The 24793-nt window shown below is 44.2% G+C and overlaps 2 protein-coding genes across 4 annotated transcripts; both read right to left on the minus strand.

Moving 5' to 3' along the window:
• Positions 1-1509: 1509 nt before the first annotated feature.
• On the minus strand, positions 1510-4827 carry tor2a (torsin family 2, member A). The gene is made up of 5 exons (XM_057033733.1): positions 4668-4827; positions 3883-4148; positions 3631-3806; positions 3394-3521; positions 1510-2678 (listed from the first exon to the last, which is right to left on the minus strand). Exons 1-5 carry the CDS (start codon positions 4786-4788, stop codon positions 2434-2436), a joined length of 936 nt encoding a protein of 311 aa, XP_056889713.1. The 5' UTR covers positions 4789-4827; the 3' UTR covers positions 1510-2433.
• An 895-nt stretch (positions 4828-5722) lies between these two features.
• LOC130525680 (stromelysin-3-like) lies at positions 5723-22265 on the minus strand. Of its 3 annotated transcripts, none has more exons than XM_057032707.1 (8): positions 22044-22263; positions 14032-14258; positions 11202-11345; positions 10572-10705; positions 10182-10420; positions 9840-10044; positions 8117-8377; positions 5723-8009 (listed from the first exon to the last, which is right to left on the minus strand). In XM_057032707.1, exons 1-8 carry the CDS (start codon positions 22125-22127, stop codon positions 7891-7893), a joined length of 1413 nt encoding a protein of 470 aa, XP_056888687.1. In that variant the 5' UTR covers positions 22128-22263; the 3' UTR covers positions 5723-7890. The 3 variants fall into 3 exon arrangements, 2 of the variants coding, with proteins under 2 accessions (XP_056888687.1, XP_056888686.1); XM_057032706.1 differs by having other exon boundaries at positions 22011-22260; XR_008950548.1 differs by lacking the exon at positions 5723-8009 and having other exon boundaries at positions 8238-8377; positions 9320-10044; positions 22011-22265.
• Positions 22266-24793: the final 2528 nt, after the last annotated feature.

Below are 24793 nucleotides of genomic sequence, written 5' to 3' on the forward strand. Positions count from 1 at the left end.
AGTTTCAGAACCCGGAAGTAAACCCCCATTCTGACTTTGCTCTGCACACAATAGCCACTCTTTAGATATGATGTCTCCTCCATCTGGACACCAGTAAACTATTTCTCACTGTTGAGCTTTCACCCGTGTCGGCGCTCCATCATGGACCCTCCGGCTGCAGGAATTTGAGAGCTGGGCCCGTTCCAACTGTCCCAAATGACTGCATCCACAAAAAAGGATTTAACTCTTTGTCACGATTGTCCCCTCACACTCTGGTCTGTAGGGGGAAAAAACTCTGCAAGGCTCCCTAAAACAACCGCAGCCCTCCTTCACCACCCTCTACCCTGACCCACCCCCTCATTGTATACACCCACCCACCTCTCCTGCCCCTACCTCTCTGCTGACCCCGGCCGCGTGCATAAAAGACCCATCAGAAGTATCGCTGGCCACATTTACAAGTGAAAGAGGCCCAATAATGGAGCGGTTAGAGAGAAGAATGAGGAGACAGAGGGGCACTCACAGATGTGGAGGTGGGTGGGGAGGTGGGGTGGGGGAAGGAAGGAGCAACGTCCCATTGTTACCAAACACCCCTCAATGGAGGGGAGGAAGAAGCCAGGGCTGAGAGGGGGTGACGAGGCAATGCCGGCTCTCTACACCCAAACGCTGACAGAAGTGATGAAGGGAGGAAAGAAGAAGAGAAAGTAAAGAAGAAGAGTTGCAAACACGTTTGTTGCGCAACTAAACTCAAAAATCGGGCACGTTTGGAATGTCCGTCCCTCACTGTTGGCGGTGACGGAACCGAGCGGTCAGTCCAGCTGTTCTGCAGGGAGCGTGTGAAAGCAGGCCCCAAGGTCAAACACAAACGTGTGTGCGCGCACGTGTATCAATGCATTATTATGTATGCATATGTGCGTCTCATTGTCCGGAGCACAGCGATGACGTTGCAGCAGCTGGGCTGAGGAGGCCTCTAAGCTGACCTTTGAACCCCCCCATCTTCCTCAATCTGCCTATGTGGTGGTGCGCATGTGTGTGCACGTGTGTGTGCGCGGGTGGGTGTTGATAAAGTCATCATGGCTGGATCACAGTGAAGTGAGACCGATATGGGAGGCTAATGAAAAGTTGGGGTACAATCTGAATATTATATATTCTGATATGTATATTGTATTCACCCTCTGTACTATGTACAGGTATACAGGGGCTGAGTATCCATTTACCTGGATTATTGTAAATATACATCCTCTTTGTATATTCCAAATTCTATTCTATTGTATCTTATTTTTCTCTGCGTGCTCTTGCTGTTGTTGCATTGTAAATTTCCCCGTGTTGGACAATAAAGGACCTGAATCTGAATCTGAATCTTTCAGTTCCAAATATAGGTTTAAGTACACGTGAGTAAGTGTCAATAATGATGATGTGTCACCTGTTTGAGACCTTTCATGCAGGTTTTCATACACCCGATGACCCAATCGGAGCATTAAGAGTGGTGACTGTGGTGGTTTAAAACCTGCAGAACAGAAGGCTGAGAGGAAAAACAGCATGGTGTGTTATTTATTATACTGTATGCGCACAAGTTAAAATGACCTTAAGAGGAAGCTGCAGTCACCAACGTCCTGGCAACAGAACAAATAGAGCATGTTTGAAATGCCACATGTCGACAACGCATAATGTAGCTCACTGTGACAGAGGTTAAAGATTCCCCATGTGTTATAAAGATAATAAACACAGAATCTTAGAGATTTTACCAATCAACTAACTTTGATGAAAACCTCACAGAATATTAAGGTGTGTGCATTATTCTATTTAGAGCTCTACAACTTTACAATTTAAACTTTATTTTTGCACTTTTAAGTGAAATGCTGTTTATGTTTTCCTACTATTACCTGTTGATGCAACAGATAAATAACACTAATAATTGGTTGGATGCTTGAAAGTGATAAGTTCACTAACAAACACGGACATCTTTTTAAATCAGGTCAATTTTATCCACCACATTTTAAAGTGGAGTTGTGCGTTTAAATACAGACAAAATAGATACAATATTTTATATTTTAAAAAAGTAATACATAATATCAATTTCGGAGAAGTAAATTCTCCAACTTTTGTCCGAGCTGCTCCGCTTCACGCATGGAAATTCAGTCTCTGCTGCCACCTACTGGTAGGAAAACCAAACTGCTCCGAGTCCGCCCGGCGGAACAGCAGCACAATGCCTTCAAGGAAAATCCAACTTTTGAGCTCACACTCGGGCGTGCAGGAGCCGTTTCTGTACCGATGCTTTAAGTATAACTTTCCAAAACCACAATGAATCTTGCATCTTGCGAGTTCAATTTTCCCTGACTCGACCTACAGGATGTGTCTCTGACTCTGAATCTCTGTTGATCTGGTGTAGCTCTGAGCTCCAATGGATGGACTTGTCTTTTTAGTAGTTCCCACAGTTAAAATCAGCTGCTCCTCCACTCACAGGAAGAGGTTGATTTTTGCTGTGACAGCCTTGCAACCAGTGGAAGAGAAGTAGTGTCCCTGGAAGGGAGTGTACGTCATGGCGCCCCCAACTGCTTCCACTATGTCATCGCGGGAACACAAGCCCTGTGAGCAGAGCTGTGAGCGGACGCAGCGCTCCACGTGGTGTCGGCTGAGCGGCAGGAACGGCACGAAGCGGGTGATGAGCCTCTGCTGAATGATGCTGGAGTTGAAGAAGCCACCTGCAGAGAAAGAGGAAGCCAGACAGATGGACCCCTTCAGTTCCCTTCGTCTGACATCACCGGAACTTACAGCAGCTGGAACAACGCTACAGTTAACTGGCAAATTGGCTTATTGGATTGATTGAATGGATGAACTGATGATCCCAACATACATCCATCCATCCATCCTCTACCGCTTATCCGGGGTCGGGTCGCGGGGGCAGCAGTCTAAGCAGAGAAGCCCAGACTTCCCTCTCCCCAGCTAATTCTTCCAGCTCATCCGGAGACATAGTCTCTCCAGCGTGTCCTGGGTCTCCCCGGGGGTCTCCTACTGGAGGGACATGCCCTGAACACCTCACCAGGGAGGCGTCCAGGGGGCATCCTAACTAGATGCCCAAGCCACCTCATCTGGCTCCTCTCAACGCGGAGGAGCAGCGGCTCTACTCCGAGCTCCTCCCGGATGGCAGAGCTTCTCACCCTATCTCTAAGGGAGAGCCCAGCCACCCTACGGAGGAAGCTCATTTCGGCCGCTTGTACCCGTGATCTTGTTCTTTCGGTCATTACCCAAAGCTCATGACCATAGGTGAGGGTAGGAAGGAAGATCGACCGGTAAATCGAGAGCTTCGCCGATGATGAACAGTAAAAGCCAATTGAGAGTTTTGTCTGTTAGCGTTGGCAGGCCTGATTTAAATGGCTTCTTCTAAATTACCAGGAATGCAATCTGAGCCCCACTTACTTGTGCTGCTGTTGTGAACCGTTTGTGTGAGGGCTTCCTGCAAGTCATGCAACTTGATCTCCTCTCTGTCCCGTCCAGCCTGACGGTTCTCCAACGCAACTCTGGTAATCACCTCCTCTCCAGTAGTGCTGTGGGAAGAGTTGAGAAAAGGGAGCAAAAACTATGGATTAAGTCACAGCTCATAGAAGCAAAGCCTGATTTCAGACTGAAAGTTGTTAAATAATCCAGATTGTTTACCCAATAAAGACGTAGATGGCCTTGCGGTAATTAGTACGAAACACAACGTGTGACGGCCCCAGGAAGGGCTCCAAGACATCTACGACACCTGGAGGCATCTTCTCCATCTCATCAAAAAAGAAGACTGAGCGAGCACATTCCGTCAGGTTGCCCTGCACCCAGCTCTTTAAGTCCTCCTGGCAACAAATAAACAGAATTTCAGCCACACAAAAGTTCTAATAAGGAGCAGAACTGTGCCAATTCCCAACTTACTCGGTACTGTTTTACCCGGTCAGGTAAAGGGAAGTGCAACGTAGGAACAAACTGATGGACATATGGGCTGCTCATTGCTGACCCATACAGATGATTTCCCAGCATGGAGCTGACCAGCGTCTTTCCTGTCCCTGAAGGGCCGTTAAAGGACAGAACCAGGGGACGGTCTGGGTTTTTATTCTGGAGGAACCTTGCCATCTCCTCTGAAACAATATCCTGGACCAGATGTTGTCCATAAAGGTTTCTGTAGAGGTCCCATTCCAGGTCTGGTCAGGGAATAAAAGGATAACGTGTTGAGACCATCGATAAGTGTTTCTGATGCTATTCTGATAAACAGGAGAGTGTGATAGTGGTACTACCGACTCATTTTGAGGTAGCTTTATCGTTTTTAAATTTCGTATATGTAATTGAGAATAATGTCAACATGACACTACTGTCCTTGTAGATATTTCTTTCAGGCAACTATACAAATAACTAAATCACTCCGGTTAGTTAAGATGACTCCATCATTTCGGTGTCTTCATTAATTCAAATGCGAATGTGAAATGATACATCAAATGGTTTTAAATAACAAACTCAGAACACCACATTTACCGTAACAACAAGAAGAAGCTAGCTAACGTTCTGTTGTACCCGACAGACTAAAAGACTGACCAACAAATAAACAAAAATAGAAATAAATAACGTGAATATTGGTGAGTTGTGCCTTGAGTCCAGCCGGCGTGATAACAGGAAGCTACCCTTGTCATCATAGATAAGCTAGCTGCGACAGCTTATGGTCTTACCTTTAATATTCGGTTTGAAATCGCAGTTACAGCTGTCTGCTATGGTGCAGTAGAGCTGCTGTAAAACGCTGTTAACCGGGTTAAAAAGAAATAAAAGCTGTACAGACAGGGTGGTCAACATTTTACCTGCCTATTGGCAGAGCAACGTCTCTGCGGATCACTTCCGGGCCACTCAGTTGTAGTTTTTTAACTCTTGCCTCAACATAGCCTCCATAGTGAAAGAAGCGAGTAAGAAAAATACATTTCCCAGAAAGAAGAAAGTACCGGAGGAGGTCATAGTCGTGTGTTCCGACCGATGAGTCAACTTCCACGTTGTAGGATGACAGTGATCACGGTCCAAAGACAAAGACATGCTTTTTAAAAACATTCGGGTAAATGTGTGTTTTAAAGGTATCTATTCAAACAGAAAATTGATATGAATGTACAAACTGTATAAATGTCATTTAAAAAATATTTAGTTTTAAATGACATATTCTATTTTTAGAATTCTCAGTCACCCAATTCTTTTATTAGAATCATGCATTCATACTATGATGACTTTTGAATCATATATTCTATATTGCATTAGTGTTTTTTCTCACAGACAGAGAAGGAATTTGTGTAATATGATTGGACATATTAAAACAATAATTAAATTTAAAAAAAAATTCTGGTGCCAAGTGAGCTTGTCATCAGTTAGCAGCCATATTCAAGTGTACATCCAACCTGTGTCCCCTGGATGATGCTCAGCAGTCTGTTGCCAGAAGCTCTTTTTCACATTCCAGGTTAATGATACTGTACATGTGTTTACCACAAACGTCCCCCTGGGCTGCCGTGAAACAACCATTGTGAAGTTTTATGGATGTTTCTGGAACCCTGTTCAGTTTCATGAAGCATTTTAAATGCATTTGAGAACTCTGCCATTATGGGAGCGTATACCACAGCATGTAGCCAATAAGTGGTTCAAACTGACATCAAATGAGATGTAAGAACAGACTAAATTAAGCTGCAACTCAGTGGAGAAGCTTGATTTTGTCTTCATTTTCACTTTAAGGTAATTAGACAGAGATTAAAGGTTTCATTTAAAATAAGTTTTAATAGAAAGTTAAAAAAAAATGCACCGTTTCTACATTTCAATGACAAGAATACAGGTTACACGTGAGTAAAAACAAAGACATGTACAACAAACTGTTGTTTGGTCATAAATAGTTTTTCAAAGTCGAGTTCACCGGCTAACAGTTGAAATGAGAGACGGAAGTGAATCAAACGTCCACAGTGTCCTGCACTGAGAAACTAACATGACAAACACAAGCGTCTTGCACCTTGAACCTTCACATTTCAAGTGCGGCCACCAATCACGGTCAAGGCAGAGGAAGTGCCAAATCAGCGTGTCTCAACGTGAACCAAAGACCCAGACTGAGGTCATTACACAGGTTGTTTTGGGTCTCTCCAACAGTGGAAGAAGTACTCTGATCCTTTAGTAAAAATACTGCAGTTCATCTAAGAACTTAACTGAAATCAAAAGATAAAGCATATATGACAGACAGATTGTTAATACTGATGCACGAAACTGTGATTATGTCACTAAACTATAAATATGGAGCCTGAAAATAATAATTTAAACATTTTCCCTTGAGGTCACAAACCAACAGTTACCGGTAGTTCAGTGTGTTAAAGCCCAAATACATCAAGAGAGTTCCTAGTAGAAACCCAGTGCTGCTTTCAGTTTTACCACACTGATCGTTGCAAGTGTGAGGTTTAACCACCAAACTGTGGAATGAACGTAGCAGGAATAAAAACAGTCTGCGTCTGAAATGGCAAAATGAGCAAAGTCAAGACTTTGACACACTTTGACCATTTCCCGCACTTTCCACCAGCATCGTCCATCACATGAGCACGATTCCAGTAATTCAACAAAATGACCTGAGCAGCAGAGGAAGAACCAAATGTTTGTTCTGATGCACCCGGCAGCTGCTGTCCCTGAATGTGTCGCACTAGTAAAGCGCTGCTTCGGAACCTCCTGCAAGGAGACGGCAACACTCCAGATGGCGTCCTGGAGTTTTTAATGGCCTCCCCACCTCCGGACTGACACACCGTAATGGGTTTTTGTCTAAATTCCTCAAACACTGTTTAATTTTATCCTTTGTGGTTATCCACACTTACCAAATATGAAAAATGAACAGAATATATCTTACATTTCAAAAATCTTACACACCAATACTTTTGCTAGATTTTTTTTTTGCTTCTCGGAGAAAACTGAGGTGAAACGGTTGATGACCAAAATAAAGCGAAACAGCACCAGAAAACAGTAAAAGGTTAAGATTAGTGACATTAACCCGTGTGGATAACGCTGCTATTTGCACCTCAGTGAACGTAATGTGCGTTGGCCTGTTATGTTAGACGTGACTGTAGGAGCATACATTTCATGCTAGCACCTCATCAGAGTTGTTATTCATTCATCCACATCACCTTTGTTGGCCACCCTTCATCCACCTGCTGCAGCCTTTTTAGAGCAACTAATCTGTTCATCTCAATGCAACCAACTCCAAATACGTGCACAGCAGCAGCAGATGGAACTGCGCCTTTATGTCTTAGGAGTGCACGTGTCTTTAGATGGATGCAGAAGATTGGGGGCTCAGTGTGGGAATAAACGCTGCTTGACAGGAGGCGTTCCATTGGTACCCAGAGCAGGACCACCCACTCAAACCAGCAATGACTGCTTAAATGACAGGTTTTCAGATGTCTGTAAGTAATATAATTATCAAAGAGTTCTAATTAAAGATAAATGTGAGTCAAATTCCCAGGACACTGGATGATTTAAAAATGTCTAAAATATCATAAACGTCAGTTAAGTTAACATATTATAACAAAAGTTATCTCTTCCAGCTTTATAAAACAGCTGATAGAGAAATCTACCTTCTTGCAGGCTGACGCCACTCTTCAAACACTCCCAGGAGGATCGACAAGAACATGGATAATGGTGAAAAACTTAAGAGCTGAGGTTCTTAACCCTGGACCCAGATCTCACTCAAAATAAATATGTGTATAGCTGCACAGGAGGTGCCAAGTCTGAGGAAACAAACCTTGATTTTCCTGAGAAGATGCTGAAACTGGTGAGTATGAACATTAGGAGTAAAAGTTAAAGAGAGGGTTTCATCACTTTGAATAAGTCTGATCCGAGATTTTCCTCTTCAATGCCAAAAAAATCGTGGGGAAATGTGTTTCTGATTCTCCGCAGCCTAACTCACGCGTTTCTACAGTTAAAAAAATCCGCACCGACATAGCGAGGGTAGCCCTCCAGCGAGTTCATGCCCACCGGGTCGAATTTCCAATACTGTCGTCCTCGGATAAAGTGGGCGTAGCCTGAAAGAGAAGCAGAATAAGTGGCGTTTATTGTCACTCAGTGAGACGCTCCTGCACAGGCAATGTGGTGATTCTCCAAATCCCAATACACCAGTGTTGCTTCGTACCATAAATGTCCCTGAAAGAGGCGTCCACATCGTTGGGGATGCCACTCCAGTCCTGCATGCTTCTCGGATAGGCAGACTCCACACGGTTTTGGTGGGGGCTGAACCTCCAGTAGCTGCCCGACCTGAAGAAGTAGGTGTCATAGGTGGAGTCGTGGCCCCAGCGTAGGGCCGCCTGGATCCCTGATGCCGACAGACCCAAAGTCCTGATGGACTCTGGCCCCCGGATCTGCCGCTCGGCGTCAAACACCCAGTAGTTGTCACCTACATAGAGAAAAAAAAGAGAGGGTGGATATGGTATGAAAGGGTTTTATCATGAATTGAGGGCATTTGTGCTTCAGCGCATCACCATCAAAACAAGATGGCTGATGTGCAGGACAAGCACAGTTCAATAGTTGGTCAGGACATGTCCATGTATGAAAGTGTTCTCTAACAGACCTTAGAGCAGGGGTGTCCAAACTTTTTGCAAAGAGGGCCAGATTTGGTAACGTGAAGATGCCCGGGGGCCAGTAGATCCTTCTGATGTTTTTTTAACCAGAAAAGTTACATGCAAATGTACACTATTATAAAACAATTTTCATTGTCACAATTCTCTTTATTTTTCAAATGGCAGTGTAACCAAATATAAGCCACTCAGGCAGACGTGAACAACTCTAAAAACACAATTCTGCCTTTAATTCATATATGGAGAGTCAGATAGCATTGAACACTGAACTGTATGGAATACCTTAAATTTCCATAAGTTTGATAAATGTAATGCAAAGTTGTCTGTTATCATTCAAGTTTAAAACAAGTAAATTTTGCTCTTGTCTTTTACAAGATCTACAAGAAAGGAGGAATTACATTTTAGTGATTTATTTATTCTGTTAGTGCCAGCGGGCCATAAATAATACATTGTAAGACTGAAGTTGCGGGCCGTATGAAATCTTACCGCGGGCCGTGATTGGCCCCCGGGCCGGACTTTGGACATGCCTGCCTTAGAGGCTGAAATGTTTCCAACATGCAGCTTAAAGTGGTTCAACTAGATTACAAATCATGTTAAGCTGCAGGAGCTCTTTCATAAAAGCGAGGCATTTAAATGCCAAGATATTGTCCCGCTTCGCTCCCTATAAATCACATCAAGTATTAACGTGAAAGACATTTAATCTCTGCTGCGACTGCTAAAACCCGATCGAGTGCACGCAGCTTGTTGTGCATCATACATACCAGCCATAAGCTCAGCCAGATGTAACAGTAATTCAGATTCCATGTCTGCCTCAGCATGATCAAACCAACAGGGCGAACATGGCTCAAACGTCACTGCTGTGTCCAATTAAGCACTTCCTGGCGGTTAGATTTAATCCCCGTCCCGTTTCTTTTTGTGTCATGTTTAATTTGAATGATCAGTTGGTGCTACAGTGTAGATGACAGCTGATGAAGCCCTGCAGCGTCTGGCTTCCCTCTTCCAGCCTCTTTGAAGGCATAAGGTTGGATAAAAGCAGATCAAAGGCATCAAAAGGAGCATCGCCACCATGAACAGGAACCCGATAATGACATCAAATATTTCAGACATTCGGGTGAAAACAGCTGATGTTTGTGCACACCAGCAGTGTGTTAGACAGCATTCCAATAATTTCACAACTGTAATTTCATTATCCATCACACCAGTTCGAACCTGCCCGACAGTGCATCACACATTCCGAGAATCCCCGACCTGCACGAGACCGGCCCGAAACCTCCTGCTCACCCTGAAAGAACCAAATATTTCCTGTCTTGTCTTCAAATGCGGCGTCGATGTTGCTGGGAATCCCTCGCCAGTGACGGGACGCCAGCGCCGGGTAGCCGCTCTCCAACTGGCCGTCCCTGATCCGCCAAACGTAGCCCGACCTGAAGAAGAACAGCTCTCCTCGGATCATGGAGACGGCATCAAAGTCCGTCTGGCAGGCATCGGGCTGGAGACGAGGAAGAGAACCTGTTCATCATGTTAAGAAACCCTCATGCAGCTAATCCTGCTACTGTCAGCAAATTCTCTATAACTTTGTACAATTATTCATTCAATCATCACTGGTTAAAATGGTGCCCTGCTCACATTGGTGACAATCTCATTGGTCTCTGGGTTTGCCGGGGGCGGAGGTGGGGGCGGTGATGTGGGCAGAACTCGGGGGTGAGCTCCATACAGATACTGGATGCCTTGCTTGTCATCCTCGCTCAGCCTCAGCGGGTACGAGAAGGAGTAGTACGCAGACATGACGGCCCCCGGCTCACGGGAGTGCTGCAAGCCCAGGACGTGCCCAAACTCATGGGCAGCAACCTGGAGTAGGTCCGTGCCTGCGGGGGATGTGGAGAACAGTAACAGATTTTGCTTCATCATCTTCCCCCATCTGCTCCAAACTGTCTGGTTCAGGTTTGCGCTCTTCAGCGACCCTGTTCAACTTTCCCACAGTTGCAGCTGGACGGCTGCTCTCTGCTTACCACTCACCCATGTGGTTTCCAAGGGTCCATGACTCATCGTAATCAAAGTGGATGTCACCTTGACGGTGTGTTTTTGGGAAGAAGGCGTGAGCAAGAATCCCACCCGGGCCATCAAAGGGGAGGTTGTCTCCATGCCAGTACCTGCAGGTGCATAAATCAAACACATATTCAAACCACTCTGAGGTTACAATGGTGGGAAAACAACCAGAAACACCTTTAAAAAATCCAGACACCCAGCTGGAGAATAGAGCAGCCCCCATGTTTACATCTCATTTTTATAACTTACTATACATTCAAGAAATACTCCTTTCTGGACATATGAGGTTACTCAGATGCTGTCTTTGGCTACAATAATTTGCAGGGATGCAACAGTTCAGGCTATGGAGGATAATAAAAAGGAATAAATAAATGCTTTGATAAGCACCCATAATAGATGAAAGAGTGAGTCATTTCAATGACAAAGATCTCCCATAAATCAGCAGTTTTGCATCTATTTTGAGTTAACATCTGTTGTTCCTTGTGGCCTTCTGAAGTATATGTGCTGCTGAAAGATCCTTAAGCGTTTCTGCTGACTCATCTTTTTGAACCGCTTTGAAAGTCTTCACACACACACACACACACACAATAACACACACACCTCGTGAAGTCAATGCGAATGTCGGCTTTCCCGCTGTGGACCTCAGTGAAGGTGAGCGGCGTGACATCACTCCAGATTTTCAGCGCCTCTCGGAACACACGCCGAACCTTCTCCTCGCCCATCTGCCAGGGGAACCGCACGATCCTGCCAGGGAGCAATACAGGTGTCAAAGCATGTATGCAGCGTGCACGGTGGCAGAGCAGGACCACCAGAATCGCAGTCCTTCCTCTAATCTTATCTCATCTCGTCAGCTGTTAGCGATGCCTTCAGGATCATCAAAACATCACACCAGGTTTTCCTTCTTTTTCACTTTGATAAGAACCACCTTGGAAATATGGGAGGGCAATGTTATCTCACCAACCGTATAAACAACAGTACATACAGTAGCATCAGGTAAGAGCATTGTCTATATCGAAAACAGATACATTTGCTTGGAAGACACTTAGGAATAACGACCATGAGGAGCTGACTTAACCAGGAGTTGTTGCTTAAGGTGGAAGAACTTCAGTCTAAATATGCAAAAGTTGATATTTTCCTGGCAACGCCACAAGATTGAGACAAGGCTGTAGTAATTTTGCTTGGTTTGAAGGTGCAGCCTGCGGCTTTGACATCCATCCTTTCATCCATCTTTTGTCTTTAACAATATCAATCATCACATCTAAAAGTTTTTGATGGAATCCATGTTCTTAGTCATATGATGAGCAGAAACCTTCAGCCCTGATGTTGACAGCATATTTTGCTGATGAGGAAAATCAACAAACTACCTTGATACCAGATGGGTGTATTTCAGTGGTTTCAGGCGTCTGTGCATATAATCAGAAATTAGCAGTGAAAAACAAAATTAAACTTTACGACTGACAACTTAACGAGTCGTGTCACGAACACAAGAGGATGCATTCAAGTCTGTCCGTCCCTTCCTGACATCTGTAGAAACATTCTAGCACGCATGGAGGTCGGACCTGCGTCAATATTTATATGAATATTACACACTGACCTTTGACCCTCTCCGTTTACCCTATCCCAGCAGCCAGGAGTGCAAGTGTCCATCCAGGTCTGGAGGAAAATTCTGCACATGTGCAAACACCTATAAATTCACCGGGATACCCTTGAATTTTGTTACAGCAGATGGAGAAAGTTTTACCAGGGTGATTTGTTTACTAGGTGCTAAGAAATAGCTGAAGTTTGTCATGTAAAGAGTAGAGCATGACAAAAAAAAGCTCCCTTAGCTTAGCAACTACTTTATTCAGCTGAATTATTTACTGAGATATTGAGATATGTTCTTCTAAACCCAGTTGTGCTGAAAATAAACATACGTCTTCACTTAAACATGAAGTGCAACTGGGCAAACACGGCACAAAAGAGGTGCAAAGGGATTTTTCTAAGGGCAAAGTTCACATACTGTAGAGGAAAATAATCACAATTAGTGTAATTATATTTATGATTGTATATCACAGATGTCATCAAGGAGCTTAGAGTGGCTCTTTTGCAGAGACAGAAGCTCTTAGGCGGAGTTGTGGGGTAATTGTTGCACGTCACATTACTTCTGTCTTTCTTCTTTTCACGGGATTCCCAGCTAAAAGCCAAGTCTTTGACTCTGGATGACACGCAACGCTGACTGCAACTGGACGTGAAGCTTGATGGTTTTAGGGATTTGCAGGCTGAGAGCTCCGTTTTAGTGTTTAAAGCCTTTAAAGCAGCTCCGCCGTCGGCTCACCCGACACGACTTTGCGCCTCATGTCGGGGCTTGCCTCAGAAGGTCCAAATACTGCATGCTCTAAATAAAATGTAAGGCACAGGCACTCGTTAACCTGGCTCCATTCTGTCAGCACTCACATTGTCCACCCAGAATTATATGCCGCCTTAACGGACTGTTGATCCTGGCTGACCACATCGCTCTGTCAGGTGTCGCCTCAAGGGGCCATTTATTGGTGCAGTCAGACAGGCTTCATTAGCCTGTGACCAATACAGATATTATAAGAACCCTTTTTCTGTCTTGACATGATTTTAGACTTAAACAATGCGTACAATGAAAAGGGCCCCGGGAGACACAGACAGAGAGGCAGCAGCCGGCAAAAACTGGCCAGACGTTCAGTGGTGCCAAGACTGGAGATGAAAGGAAATCAACAGCCCCCCAAAAAAGACTTGATTTTCTGCAAACTTGTGCAGATTGTTCTGTATGTCTCCTCTGCAGTCATCACATTTTTGGCATTGTAGTAATAATGAGCGATCATACATGAACATGTTTTTCTTTTAAACCTGAGCTCACTGATTACCGTTTATGGCTGTGTTTGGGTCGAGCTGCTCAGATGCATCATCATTGTCCCGCAGAGACAAACGCGATCGTTTATCTGGGGTCAGGTTTGTGAGCTCAGCTCACCGTCTGTCTGCTGTTGCACAAGGGCCATTTTAGAGAGCTGCTGACCGATGCAATTAAAAGAATGACATGCTCTGACAGCAACCAGCAAAGGCGGAATAGTAAAAGAGCGGGCAATCCGTAAGGCCCGTGGACATGCGTTCCAACAAATTCCTGTTTTGAAACTTTAATGATCACGATTGCTCATGTGGGAAAATTTCCACTCTAGGAACTTGTTGGACCAAGTTAATCACAGAGCCGGTTCACAAGAACACATCCCCAGATCATGCTTATGCAACACAGGCAAGAGGAAGGACACCTGGATGCCACCTGGTGGCCAAATGTGATGTCAGAGAGTGTTGAAAATCCAACAACTTTCTGAGATGAGCTAAAATGGATAATAAGTCTAATGATGATTGCAGGAGTAATGAATCCAGATAATTTCTATGAAAACAATCAGGACAACAATTTCTGTACCTGTAGGTGAGGTCAGTCCTGTCCAGACGTCCTCCATACAGGACAAAGCGCCTCTGGCGGTTTCGCACGCGATAATGGACCTCCTTCTGGGCCGGGTAGTCTGGCACACCGCAGCGGGGTCGGTTCCACGCACTGGAGCTGTTGGCCGGTAAACTCGCCTCTTTAATGGAACCCTGAGCGCGTGGAGCCTTTCCAGCCTTCTTCAGCTCCGGGGTCTTCTCAGACACCTGGAACATGGGGTCAGTTTCTGTTCAACATTCATCAGAAGGACAAAACACGGAGAGGATGACAAATACCGTTGAGTCACAAAAAGGTCATCAGCAGGAGGAAATTAGAGGATTAAAGGTTGACGGATTAGAAGAAAACCAGGAGGAGAAAAAAGAATGACATGGAGATTCTGGTGCTGCAACACATTCATAATCAGGTCAGTGAGCCACGATGTGTCCTAGTTAAAGGACACACTAACTACCAGGGTGTTCCATTTTTCCTAATAGCCCTCAGAGGAAATGAGTTTGTTCATTTCCACAGAGCAAATTACAGAGCACCTCATCTGACCGTTCTCCACCTCCACATTCAAGCCAGGGAACTCCAGAGTGTTCTCCTCCCATCAGCTAAATTATATGCATTTCCTTTTCCACCACTCGGCTTATGAAAAATCTCTGGGAAAAAGACACTATCGATAAATCACATTGAGATTAAGCTAATTAAGTTGGTTTCTTTTGCAATCCTTAACTGGATAAAAAAAAGAGTAAAATACTTTATTTTTTTGAGACAGTGGGAAAAATATGAATGTTCTCCTCCTATACAACTGAAGGTTTTGAGCGCACAAAGCAAACAGATGAGAATCAGGTCAGTTGGATCCAGGAGTCGTGGGCCAGCATGCAGCAGTCGTTTAGTCCAGCCGTCAGTCCAGGAAAATGTTTTGTTGTTTGTTTTAGCTGTAAAGCTCCTGAAATGTGGGGACAACATATTTATTTTTCCGCAAATGGTCTAAATGGGTTATTACGCACTTTAAACGGGTGTGTCTCCTCAATGCAGCTCCAACTGTATCAACAAAACTGATTGTTTATTCGTTTATTTAGACTGAATTATATGTATTTTGGTCATTAGTGCCTGTATCGCTGCCCATCTTCAACGACTACTAAAAAGGCCCAAAATCATCACTATTATGTAATTAGTTGATTGTGTTAAATACGGTGACTCAGCAGGACCCACAACAATTAAATTAAACTCTCCCAGGTCCTTCACACCCCTTAAAAACATATTCTAATTCTAAAATTACGAAATGGACCAAGTCTTTCTGAAGTCACCTAAAAAGCTTGAATTGAAATGAGGCTGGCTCGCCCAGCGCTGCAGGACTCAATCTAAGTTAAGGGGAACAAAACCCAGCAGGACTTGTGGAATGTGCCCCAGACTGCAGAAACACAGTGACTGATGGGTCTGGATCACAGAACAGTACATCCCCCTCCGCAAGTCAGGTTTCACTTTGTTTAAAGGGGATTTTAGTTGTTTATTTTGCACAAACTTCCTATTTTCCAAGAGGGAATTTTCTCTATTACTAAGAAGGTTTCTCCGAACGCACTTATTTAAAAAAAACAGAATCTCAGCTAACTCCCACGCTGAAGTGTGCTTGTTGCTCAGCTTGTTTATGGAGGTTTTGGGTGATGAGTCACATCAGAGGTTTGTCTCTCTGCACTGTTATCTGTGATCCTGCAGAATAGAGCCTGACAACAGAACTTCAGATAAACAACAAAAGCCTTATCGCGGTGTAAAGCCCGTCTGCAGCGTGTTGATGCCTCGAAACTGGGGAAAATCATACTGGAATTCAGTCCCTGTTGGTTTTTCCTGGTGAACATTTACAGGCAAAAAAAAGGCTCTGGACATCCATCATTGTTTACAGGAAATCAGGGATAGGACTGACCTGAGCGGCCGTTGCTGAGGTCTTTGTAGGGGTTGTTACATGTAGTGACCTTTAGAGAGGGCTTTTTTTTTCCTGTTGCTCTTTTTCTGGAGCGAAACTTAAAAAGCTGCATTCATCAGCAGCCTAAACAAGCTTATGTCCTCCGACCACCCACTCTGTAGGCTGACTGGGGTCGAGGTGTAAATCACCTGGATGCACGCTGACCTGTGTCCTCAAATAAGAACCAGGTTAGACCTAAACTGCCCGACCCCCATCGGAGAGCCGAGGAAAAAAGAGCGTCGGCTTTCAGGGCCGTTAACCTTTTGGCTAAAGTGGAGGTTGTGCAAGGAGACGCCATTGTGATTTCACGTAGGGAGAAGAAAAGGTAAAATATGTGGTTACAGAGGGTAACCCACCCCCACCACCCACACCGACACCCTCCTGTGCGTCAAATGGACCGCTTGACCAGCCTGCCCCCGCAGCCCAGTAAACCTCTAAACTGGTCTGATTCCTTCTGGGTTCAAAACAAGAGTTCAAGGTCAAATCCCAACAAACCCGACATTAACACTGCCTAGAAAAATTTGTGTAAATCAGGATTTTACTGAGATTAGCTCCCAATCTCTCATACTTTTTTAGTGGATCAATTGCGTCAACTTGATTTGAAAAATAAGAACATGGGCTAGAGGTTAATTTACCCTCAGGATTAACCCTCATATACAGCATTGATATTTAAGGTAGGATTTAATATAATTCTTATAAAGACACACATATTATATGATTAATGAAAAAGGTATTAAAGGATTTCAGCGAGCCCATTGTTACCTTTTCACTTTACATCAACAAAAGTTATTTCGGAGTTTAATTCCTGGATTCTTTTTTTGTTACAGTCAAAGATTTTAAGACTAAATGAATAAAGAGGTTTTTGTTTTTCAAGCAATGGAGCCAAACTTGTGCTAAGCTAATTGAGCTTGAGAAATCCTCAAGATGTAATGGCTGAATCATCTTATGAGGTGTTATACCTGGAATAGACATGGGCTTTAATGGCCTACGCAGGGCTTTGTCAGAATGACATCTTAACATCTGACTGAGTGCAGTGTTGGAATCTGATTAGGGCACCTGCACATCTGGTGTTGGAGTTATTTCTTTACCAAAAATGCAGAAAATGCTGCCTAATTTGGCAACGTGAATCTCGTAATCCATCCCGCTAATTTCACTCGCACCATAAACATTCACATGTGTTGTAGTCCTGAAAATATGTTATTAATTAATCAAGTATTTGCTGCAAATTCCATTAGAATTGAATGCTAAAATTAACTTCAAACTTTCTGTTCTTTTCAAATTAAACTGATCCAGCCACACCAGACTCTAATTAACTCTGATACCCTGTGATTAGAATATAATCTTACTTCTTGTCAGACCTAAATTAAAATAATTTGTTGGTATTTTATTCAAATCTCACCTGGATTAAACAAGCTCAGACACCTTTGATTTATTCTAATCATTGAAAACCACCTGCCTTCAGTAACCCTTTGGCCCAAAGATGACGTAAAACTACCGAAGAACTTCCCGCTCAGCAGCTCAGAGTAGCTAGTAAGTATTAGGTAAGTAGCAAGTATATTTAGAATTTCTGCTGAACTTCCAGTATGTTTATGATGCGATCAGCGACCCAGATGCCTTCATGTAAACTCTGTATTTTTGAGTTGCTCTTTCCTGTTGACATGTTCTTTCTGTGTGATGTGGTTGAGAGGGGACCTAATAAGGCACAAGTGCGTCCCCGGCCTTCTCACTGCTCTTGATAAACAGATGTGAGGTGATCCAAGATGACGAAGCTTTGAACTGATCCCTCCTTAAACCTGTTCTTGTCCTGAAAAACAGCAGAATTTGTTACGACCTTCTTGACCTCACCGTTTCATTGTCTATGTGCAGGACTAGTTTGGAGAACACACTAAACTCGCTAATGCCAAAATTGGGAGGGGGTGTTTTGAATGCTAAACTTTGCACTAATGGGCCAATTTAGAGAAAATTGCTACCTTAACCAGCTTTTAGCTCTGTTGGTTTTCTGCAGAAACGTGCAATTGAAAGGCTGATGGCTCAAATCTAAACTGGATGGGAGACTTTAGTGCTTTATGCCTTTTTCCAGTAGATACCATTCCTCCATTTTGGAAACATCTAAAGCAAAGGCCACAATTACAGTAGCATCAACTTTTAAACTGAGGGTTTTCAGAGTGGAAAACTAAATCGTTCAGGTTTGTTTTGCAGTTGATCCCCAACAACAGCCAATGAGACAGAACCCTTGTGACCCTGCCTGCGTGGTTATGTGTAATTTCGGAGCAGACGACATTAAGTCCCGTCTGTCGGGAGGCTTTGTCAGGATGTTTGCGACCCGAGAAAACGGTGGCAATTAGCCCATCCTCTTCTGCTGACAATGCAAGAACCTTGTGATGACACACCAAGTTCGCGCAGTGCCCGAAGGTGTCAAGTCTTCATGCCAGGATGCACGTGAGTTAATTTGTGATGGCGGCGGTGGAGCAAGTGGGGGCCGTCCATTACAAGTGTGGACATATCTGGCTTCTGGTTACAGTGATGACAAGATCTGTGGTGCAGGGAATCTGACAGTGGTATTCAGACAGTGCTGCGGAACGTGTCTGTACACGGCGCCTGTGAGGAGCAGCCTGACAACAAACCCGCCATCATCACTTCCTCGGGTCGCCTCGCTTTAGCCTGACATGAGCCGAAACCTGCAGGGGGCCGAACTCAACTCGGTAAACTTTCAAGTTGGCTTTCAAAACACTGAAGGAGCCTCTTCAGCATAGAAATGCACATCTCCCCTGGCCAGCGTTGCTTTTATTACTAATACATAGTCTAAAAAACCTTTGGTCGGGTCCAGCAGCTGTGGTGGAGACAGAATAATGTTCTGGAATGTTTGGGGGGATCTCAGGATCTGAATGCCTGCTGAATGCCTGGATGCGAACAACAGAGACAGTGGCAGCGGTTATGTAGTGCCAGATTTTATCAGCCCTCTCACGCCGCTAAACCTATAAATCCTGAAAATCAGAAACAACTAGCAGTGATGGTGATATAAACCATATGCTTATCTCCTTCCATCTCTTATCTTTGCTGGCACAGGAAAATCCTCAGGCGGTGACGCTTCAGGCGAGAAGATCTTCGGTCCATCTGTCTGCAGGATGGTTGATTCCAGCGTAGATCACCGTTGATTGATGGCCAATCACGTTACTATGGTTAGCGCGAAGATGGCGGCTTTAGATAAGGATAATAACACGTGTCAAAATGTCACAGATGAATTAGGGGTTGGTCTGCTTCAACCTTTAGTAAATCAGAGCTATTTTTTGTCACTACGGCAGAAATGTCACTCTTGTCTGTTCCAGAAATGTAGCTGAGGTTTGAGGAGAGTCTGTAGTAGAGGAACATGATAAAATGTCCACAGTGGAGAAAATGTGATCCAAATCAGTTGGCCTTCATAAGCTTCAAAGTGGTTAACAATCCCCTGATTATATTACAGATGTGCAGCAGTTAAAACATCTGTTTTGTATAAAACCATTTTAATCTTCAGCAGCTTCACCGTAAACGACATAAAAATTTCTGGTTCTTTGGTTGCAGGACACATCTCACCACTTTCACCTGAAGGAGATCTTGTCTCCCTTGTATACCTCAGAAAAATGCTGAAGCTGGTTAACACAGAAACACACTCATATATTCGATAAATGGTGTAAATAATGTTCCGCCCCTCCGGTTGTCACAGCAGTTACACTGATGTGTTAGCAGCTAGCGATGTGCTACTTCAAATAGAGCCAAGGTCAGGCAGCTTCCTCTGACCAGTTTCCATCTTTGTTTGCAAGAATCTACAGAAGTTTATGGTATAGCCCAGAAATAGACCGAACCATCAGTCCACTCAGAGGGAACTTTCTCCCTTTTTCCCCCTCAGTTTGTTAATAACAGACACACAATGAGGCCGGTTCACTGACTCAGAGATGCCTTTTAACTGCATCCCCCCGTTGTTTCCCATCAGCCCCTTGCAGGCTGGTGCAGCTGTGACCTAGATCTGCTCAATGGGAACTAAGGCCGGCACAAATGTCACCTTTGCTCTCACGGTCCTCCCACCAATCGTCTCTCTCATCGACACCATGAGCCAAAACAGCGAGGAGAAGTGAAGCTCGCTGGGGTTTTATTGACAAAAGCAGCATCAGAAAAGTGAGCTGCCGGCTCCTCCTCTTCCTTCTGAGAGAAAACAGGCACACTTTGAATCCTGCTGCCCCGAATGCCACAGACTCGGAGGCCTGTCCAGGCCTGTGAAATCACTCACTCTTATGTCAACAACAAGAGAACAAATTGACAAAACTGCAGATTAGACTTTTCAGCGAAATGACCCGCAGACAAAACAAAAGTGTCACTGCAGGTGCAACGCAGCTCTGATAACGCTGCTCATGGGTTCAAACTACGACACGAAATAAATCGTCCCACAATGAGCTGTGCAGAATCGATATATATGTCATCTTAACCGAGCCTCCTCTTGAAGCCCACACACAGAAGAATAGCACGCCCTCTAGCTCGAGTCACCTTTGGACCTTGAAACCCTCGTAATTGAGAAATGATTCGATTTTTAGAACATTTTGAATATATTTGTAGTCAATCAGGTGATGAAGCCAATTTAAGTCCAACTGGACTCCAGTTCAGCTTTATTTATACAACAACAAGAAACCCAGAGCCTGACCTCTCCAAACAAGCAACACTGGGAGGAAACACTCCCTTTAAACAGGAAGAAACCTTGAACAGGACCAGGTTCATGTGGTCAGCAATGCAATGATGCCACGGTTAATATAAAACATATTATAAACAACAAATGGGGGGGAAGTGGTGATTTCATAGTTTTTGCTGGTAATGGATTCTGGAAGAGTCGACCTGGAATGTTTGCTTTGGACAAGGACAGGCTCTCTTCCACTCAGGTAAAAATGTTATTCTTAGGCAAAACACGGCTCCCTAATTCTCTTAACATTGAGTTTGATGGTGTAATTATTTTTCTGTCAATCTTTTGCCAGTGTTGCTCCGTGACGACTGACCGACTGAGGCTCACAAACGCTGCCAAAGTCTGGCTTCACGGCATTCTTCGCTCCGTCTGCATGTCAGCTGTTTGTTTGGAGAAATTATGTATTTTCTGTCTACCTATAAACAGGACATTCCTGTCAGGAGGCACGCATCGTCCTGAGTAAATAAAGGCCAAGAGCTCGGGGAAGTCATAATAGAAAACAGAAAACAGGGAGATACAAACAGAAGGGACAAACAGAAGGTGCACGAATTGGCCCTGGTGGATCTAATGGAATTCCAAACCGGCCAGATTCCAGTATAGGAAACAATTTAGGGCAGCATTAGCAGAAAATGCTATGAAACTATGATCTCCAAAACATCTCCACACCTCACACACGGGGAACCCTGTGCTTTATGATGTTGTTGACAAAATGCCTGTAAGACCTGTTATTAGTGTTTCCTGCCCCTCACACAGGGGAACTCAACAACCTTTCCATTTTTTAAATGCCTTTTGCCTCCTTCCCTCTCCCCAGAGATCAGACCTGCAGCTGGAATGAGGACAAGACCCAAACACGCTGCTGTCATCCAGCACGCATGCAGGGGTGAAGCCCTGAGGATCCTTCAGTCATGCTTTCTCTTCTGCTGAGCAGGCAGAAAAACTAAAGGCTGATTATAGTTGTCGTTGTGCGCAGACTGCCCAGGCTTTATTATAGTAGCAGGTCAGCTGTCTACGCGTAATACGGTTAATCTACTCATATCTTAAGTGTCCTTTGACATAGTGCATTAAATGCAGACGTAAAACTATTATTCAAACAACAAAACAACGCGCGCGCACGTGTGTATGAGTGTGTGTGCGCGGGGGGGTCCATCTCAGGACAAAGAATGGAAAAAAGAAAGTTTAACTTTCTTTAAAGTAGGAGAGCGTAAATCTATTCAATGCATTCACTCGATAGCTCACACGCACGCAAACGTCCAAAACGTCTCCAAACTCCGCTGCTGCTTCGACAAAGAGGAGCGCTAAAAGCATCCTCCGACTCACCGGTGCCACCTTGTACCTGCTGGAGCCCCTCACCGGAGAGCAGAGCGTGCTCGGGAAGCACTGCAGCGCCAAGACGCAGCAGCACATGAAGAGAGAAGCCCGCATCCTCAGCGCCATCGGGAGCCGCGACTGTTCCAGGCGGAGGCTGCTTCGCTGCTGTGCGGAGTCACAAGGCTGCGGGATCCGGGCTCGCTGCTCTTTAAATACACTCTGATTTCTTTGTTCTCGTAAGGATTTTTTTTCCTCCACATACACTTTTTTTTTTTACAGCCCAGGGTTGATAATACCACCCGCTACCATGTGACTCTTAACCCTTTCTCTGCGGTGTGCCCTTCAAGTGATGGTTCGCTGCTCGCTCTCACCTGTTGCTCTGGATTCCATTACAACGACAACGTGAGCAAAATGCACAATGATTACTTTATTATGCACGCTTTTGCATTGGAATGCATTTTAATTGGGATTTGGGCAGTTAATGTGCCAGGAAAACAAACTAACGATTCTATTTAAATCCTGAAATTCAGTCACAGATGAACAGGAATGGGATTTAGTGAACACCTGATCTTATTAGTTTAAAATAAGGAGGGCATTATCCTGATTCACAACAATTAAGTTTAACTCCAGGGCTCCAGCGAGACTAAAGGCAACAGTATGTCTGGCCACTGGGATCAGACACTTGCACAGACTGAACCTCTAAAATAGGCTAACTGCAACCAGCCTCTGTGATCATTAAAAGGAACCATAAAAGAAAACACTGTGCATCAGCACGGCACAATAAACGAGCCACCAGGCAGGGACGAGCCTCCCGGGACCAACAGGTATGGCTGAAACATCTGTGGGTTCTCAAATTAGAGCAATTAATGGAGTTCAGGTGAGCAGTGGCCTGCTGATGCACATGGATCATACACCACTCACATGTTGACACACGTGATGCCTTACCCCGTCTACCCTCCAGGCATCAGCAACAGAACCCTCCACATGACCCATGATCTGCTCAAGGTTTCTTCCTATTAAAGGGGAGTCTTTTCCTGCTGCTGTTGCATGAAAGTGGTGCTCTGGGGTCAGAGTCAGGGTAAGACTTCTAGGGATTCTACTCAAACCTCACGGTAGGTGATGCGCCCTTGCCTGTGTTACGGGTAAAGAGAAAGTGGGAGCAGTGGGAGATGGAAGACGATGACGTTTCCTCTAAAACTCTCAAATGTTGTTCCAGATATGAGAATTATTGACATGTGTTGGCAAACGTGTGTTTGTACGTCAATTTTTTTTTGATATCATCACTTCCAACTCTCATCTCACACAGTTTTAACGACCAATCAGAGTTCAAGCTCCGCCTGGGGCACCAAACTGGCGGCTGACGTCAATATGACACGTGCATAAGTAGCTTAATACAGCACATGCACAACGGGATATATGAAAAAAATGTTTGACCAGTCAACCCAAATTCTTAGTAATTAACAAGTGTTATCTTGTGTGTTTAATCTGTTTACAAAGGGGAGGTTAAACTGGCCATTTGTGGTTTGAGGGGGGCTGCTGGTAGCTTGTTAACCAGCTGGTTTAAATGCTGCACTGAAGTCCTGGGAACTTTGTCAAACACTTCACCTCCACTAGAACCATAAATTCTCTTCTTTTATTCCCAGTTGCTGAGCTACAACGTGAGGCTTTGAACATTAATGTCTCATGCACAAAATTTAGATGAGTAATCTAAAGCGGAACAGTTGCAACAGCGGCAGGACGGCTCTTATGCAAAATGGGAAAAATTCCTTTAATAATCTTTTCACCTCGAATCACTGTGACGAAGGTAGCGGAGATTTCTGGTATAAAGGCTGTTTATAAAGTTTGTTTGCCGTTGTAATAAACTCTGATTAACTCACATCGGGCCTGTTATCTTTCGAGTGTAATGAAAGAGAAAAAGGCAGAAAAGGGAAAGGCTTTATAAGAAAGCAACACTACCAATTTTTGGACAAGAAGCTGTAATTACAGTTACTGGATGCAGATGTGTGCTGGCCAATTAGAGTTCAAGCTGCATTTGGATTTTGACCCACTATCCTGCTGACAGGGTAATATTTAGGCTCTGTTTGGTTCCCATTATCAGATCGTTTTGTCACAACACCTCACATCTTATCAAGAAATTCTACCCAGCTCAGGCTGGACGTGACTTTTCATGGCAGTATCTGCACTTCTGCTCTGCTGACTGGTCCTCTAAAGATCGAGAATTTCTTAATTAATAAGCTTATGCCCAAATATTGAGCGCATTTTTGTTTTTTATTGGTATCCAAGAAAGAATTTTAATGTAATTTCACACCAACGCACACACTAATGACTTCTTTTTGGGGAAGGTTGGCAGCTTCTCCGGACTCTAAATCAAAAATCAAACCACTCGCCATTGTGTTCGCATGAATTATAAACAAGACGTCTCGTGTTACCCACACATGGTCTCAATACGTTTCACTCCCCAGTACTTTTTTACAAGAGGTGGCAGAGCTCCAAGGCATGACAGCCGCTCTCTTAGAAGAGAATTATGCCTGATGAAATTGAACCCTGTGGAGTTCGATGGCAGTAATGTGACACAGAGAATGATGACTTCAAGGTCATATATCTCTGCCAATCATGTTTCAAACTATTTTGGGGGGAAATACCTGCAGACACACAAACATCCAACCTCATGTTCCCTCTTTGTCAGTTTAAAGAAAGATGTTTCTTTAAAGTGGAAGGATGTTTTGGTTTCCATCTAATCTTCCTGCAGCTGTTATCTGATATGAAAAGCATCTTTCATCTGTTTAATTCTT

This window comes from Takifugu flavidus, chromosome 5, assembly GCF_003711565.1.
Source record: "Takifugu flavidus isolate HTHZ2018 chromosome 5, ASM371156v2, whole genome shotgun sequence".
Classification (NCBI taxonomy): domain Eukaryota; kingdom Metazoa; phylum Chordata; class Actinopteri; order Tetraodontiformes; family Tetraodontidae; genus Takifugu; species Takifugu flavidus.

Bases quoted from the DNA above. Each gene is read 5' to 3' on its own strand.
- tor2a (XM_057033733.1), bottom strand. From the start codon at position 4,788: ATGTTGACCACCCTGTCTGTACAGCTTTTATTTCTTTTTAACCCGGTT. The intron at 3,522-3,630 runs GTAAACAATCTG...CTCTTCCCACAG, and splicing joins GCCATCTACGTCTTTATTGG to CACTACTGGAGAGGAGGTGA. The intron at 2,679-3,393 runs GTAAGTGGGGCT...CTTTCTCTGCAG, and splicing joins GGTTCACAACAGCAGCACAA to GTGGCTTCTTCAACTCCAGC.
- LOC130525680 (XM_057032706.1), bottom strand. From the start codon at position 22,127: ATGGCGCTGAGGATGCGGGCTTCTCTCTTCATGTGCTGCTGCGTCTTG. The intron at 10,421-10,571 runs GTGAGTGGTAAG...CATCCCCCGCAG, and splicing joins GACCCTTGGAAACCACATGG to GCACGGACCTACTCCAGGTT. The intron at 10,045-10,181 runs GTGAGCAGGGCA...CCTCGTCTCCAG, and splicing joins CCAATGAGATTGTCACCAAT to CCCGATGCCTGCCAGACGGA.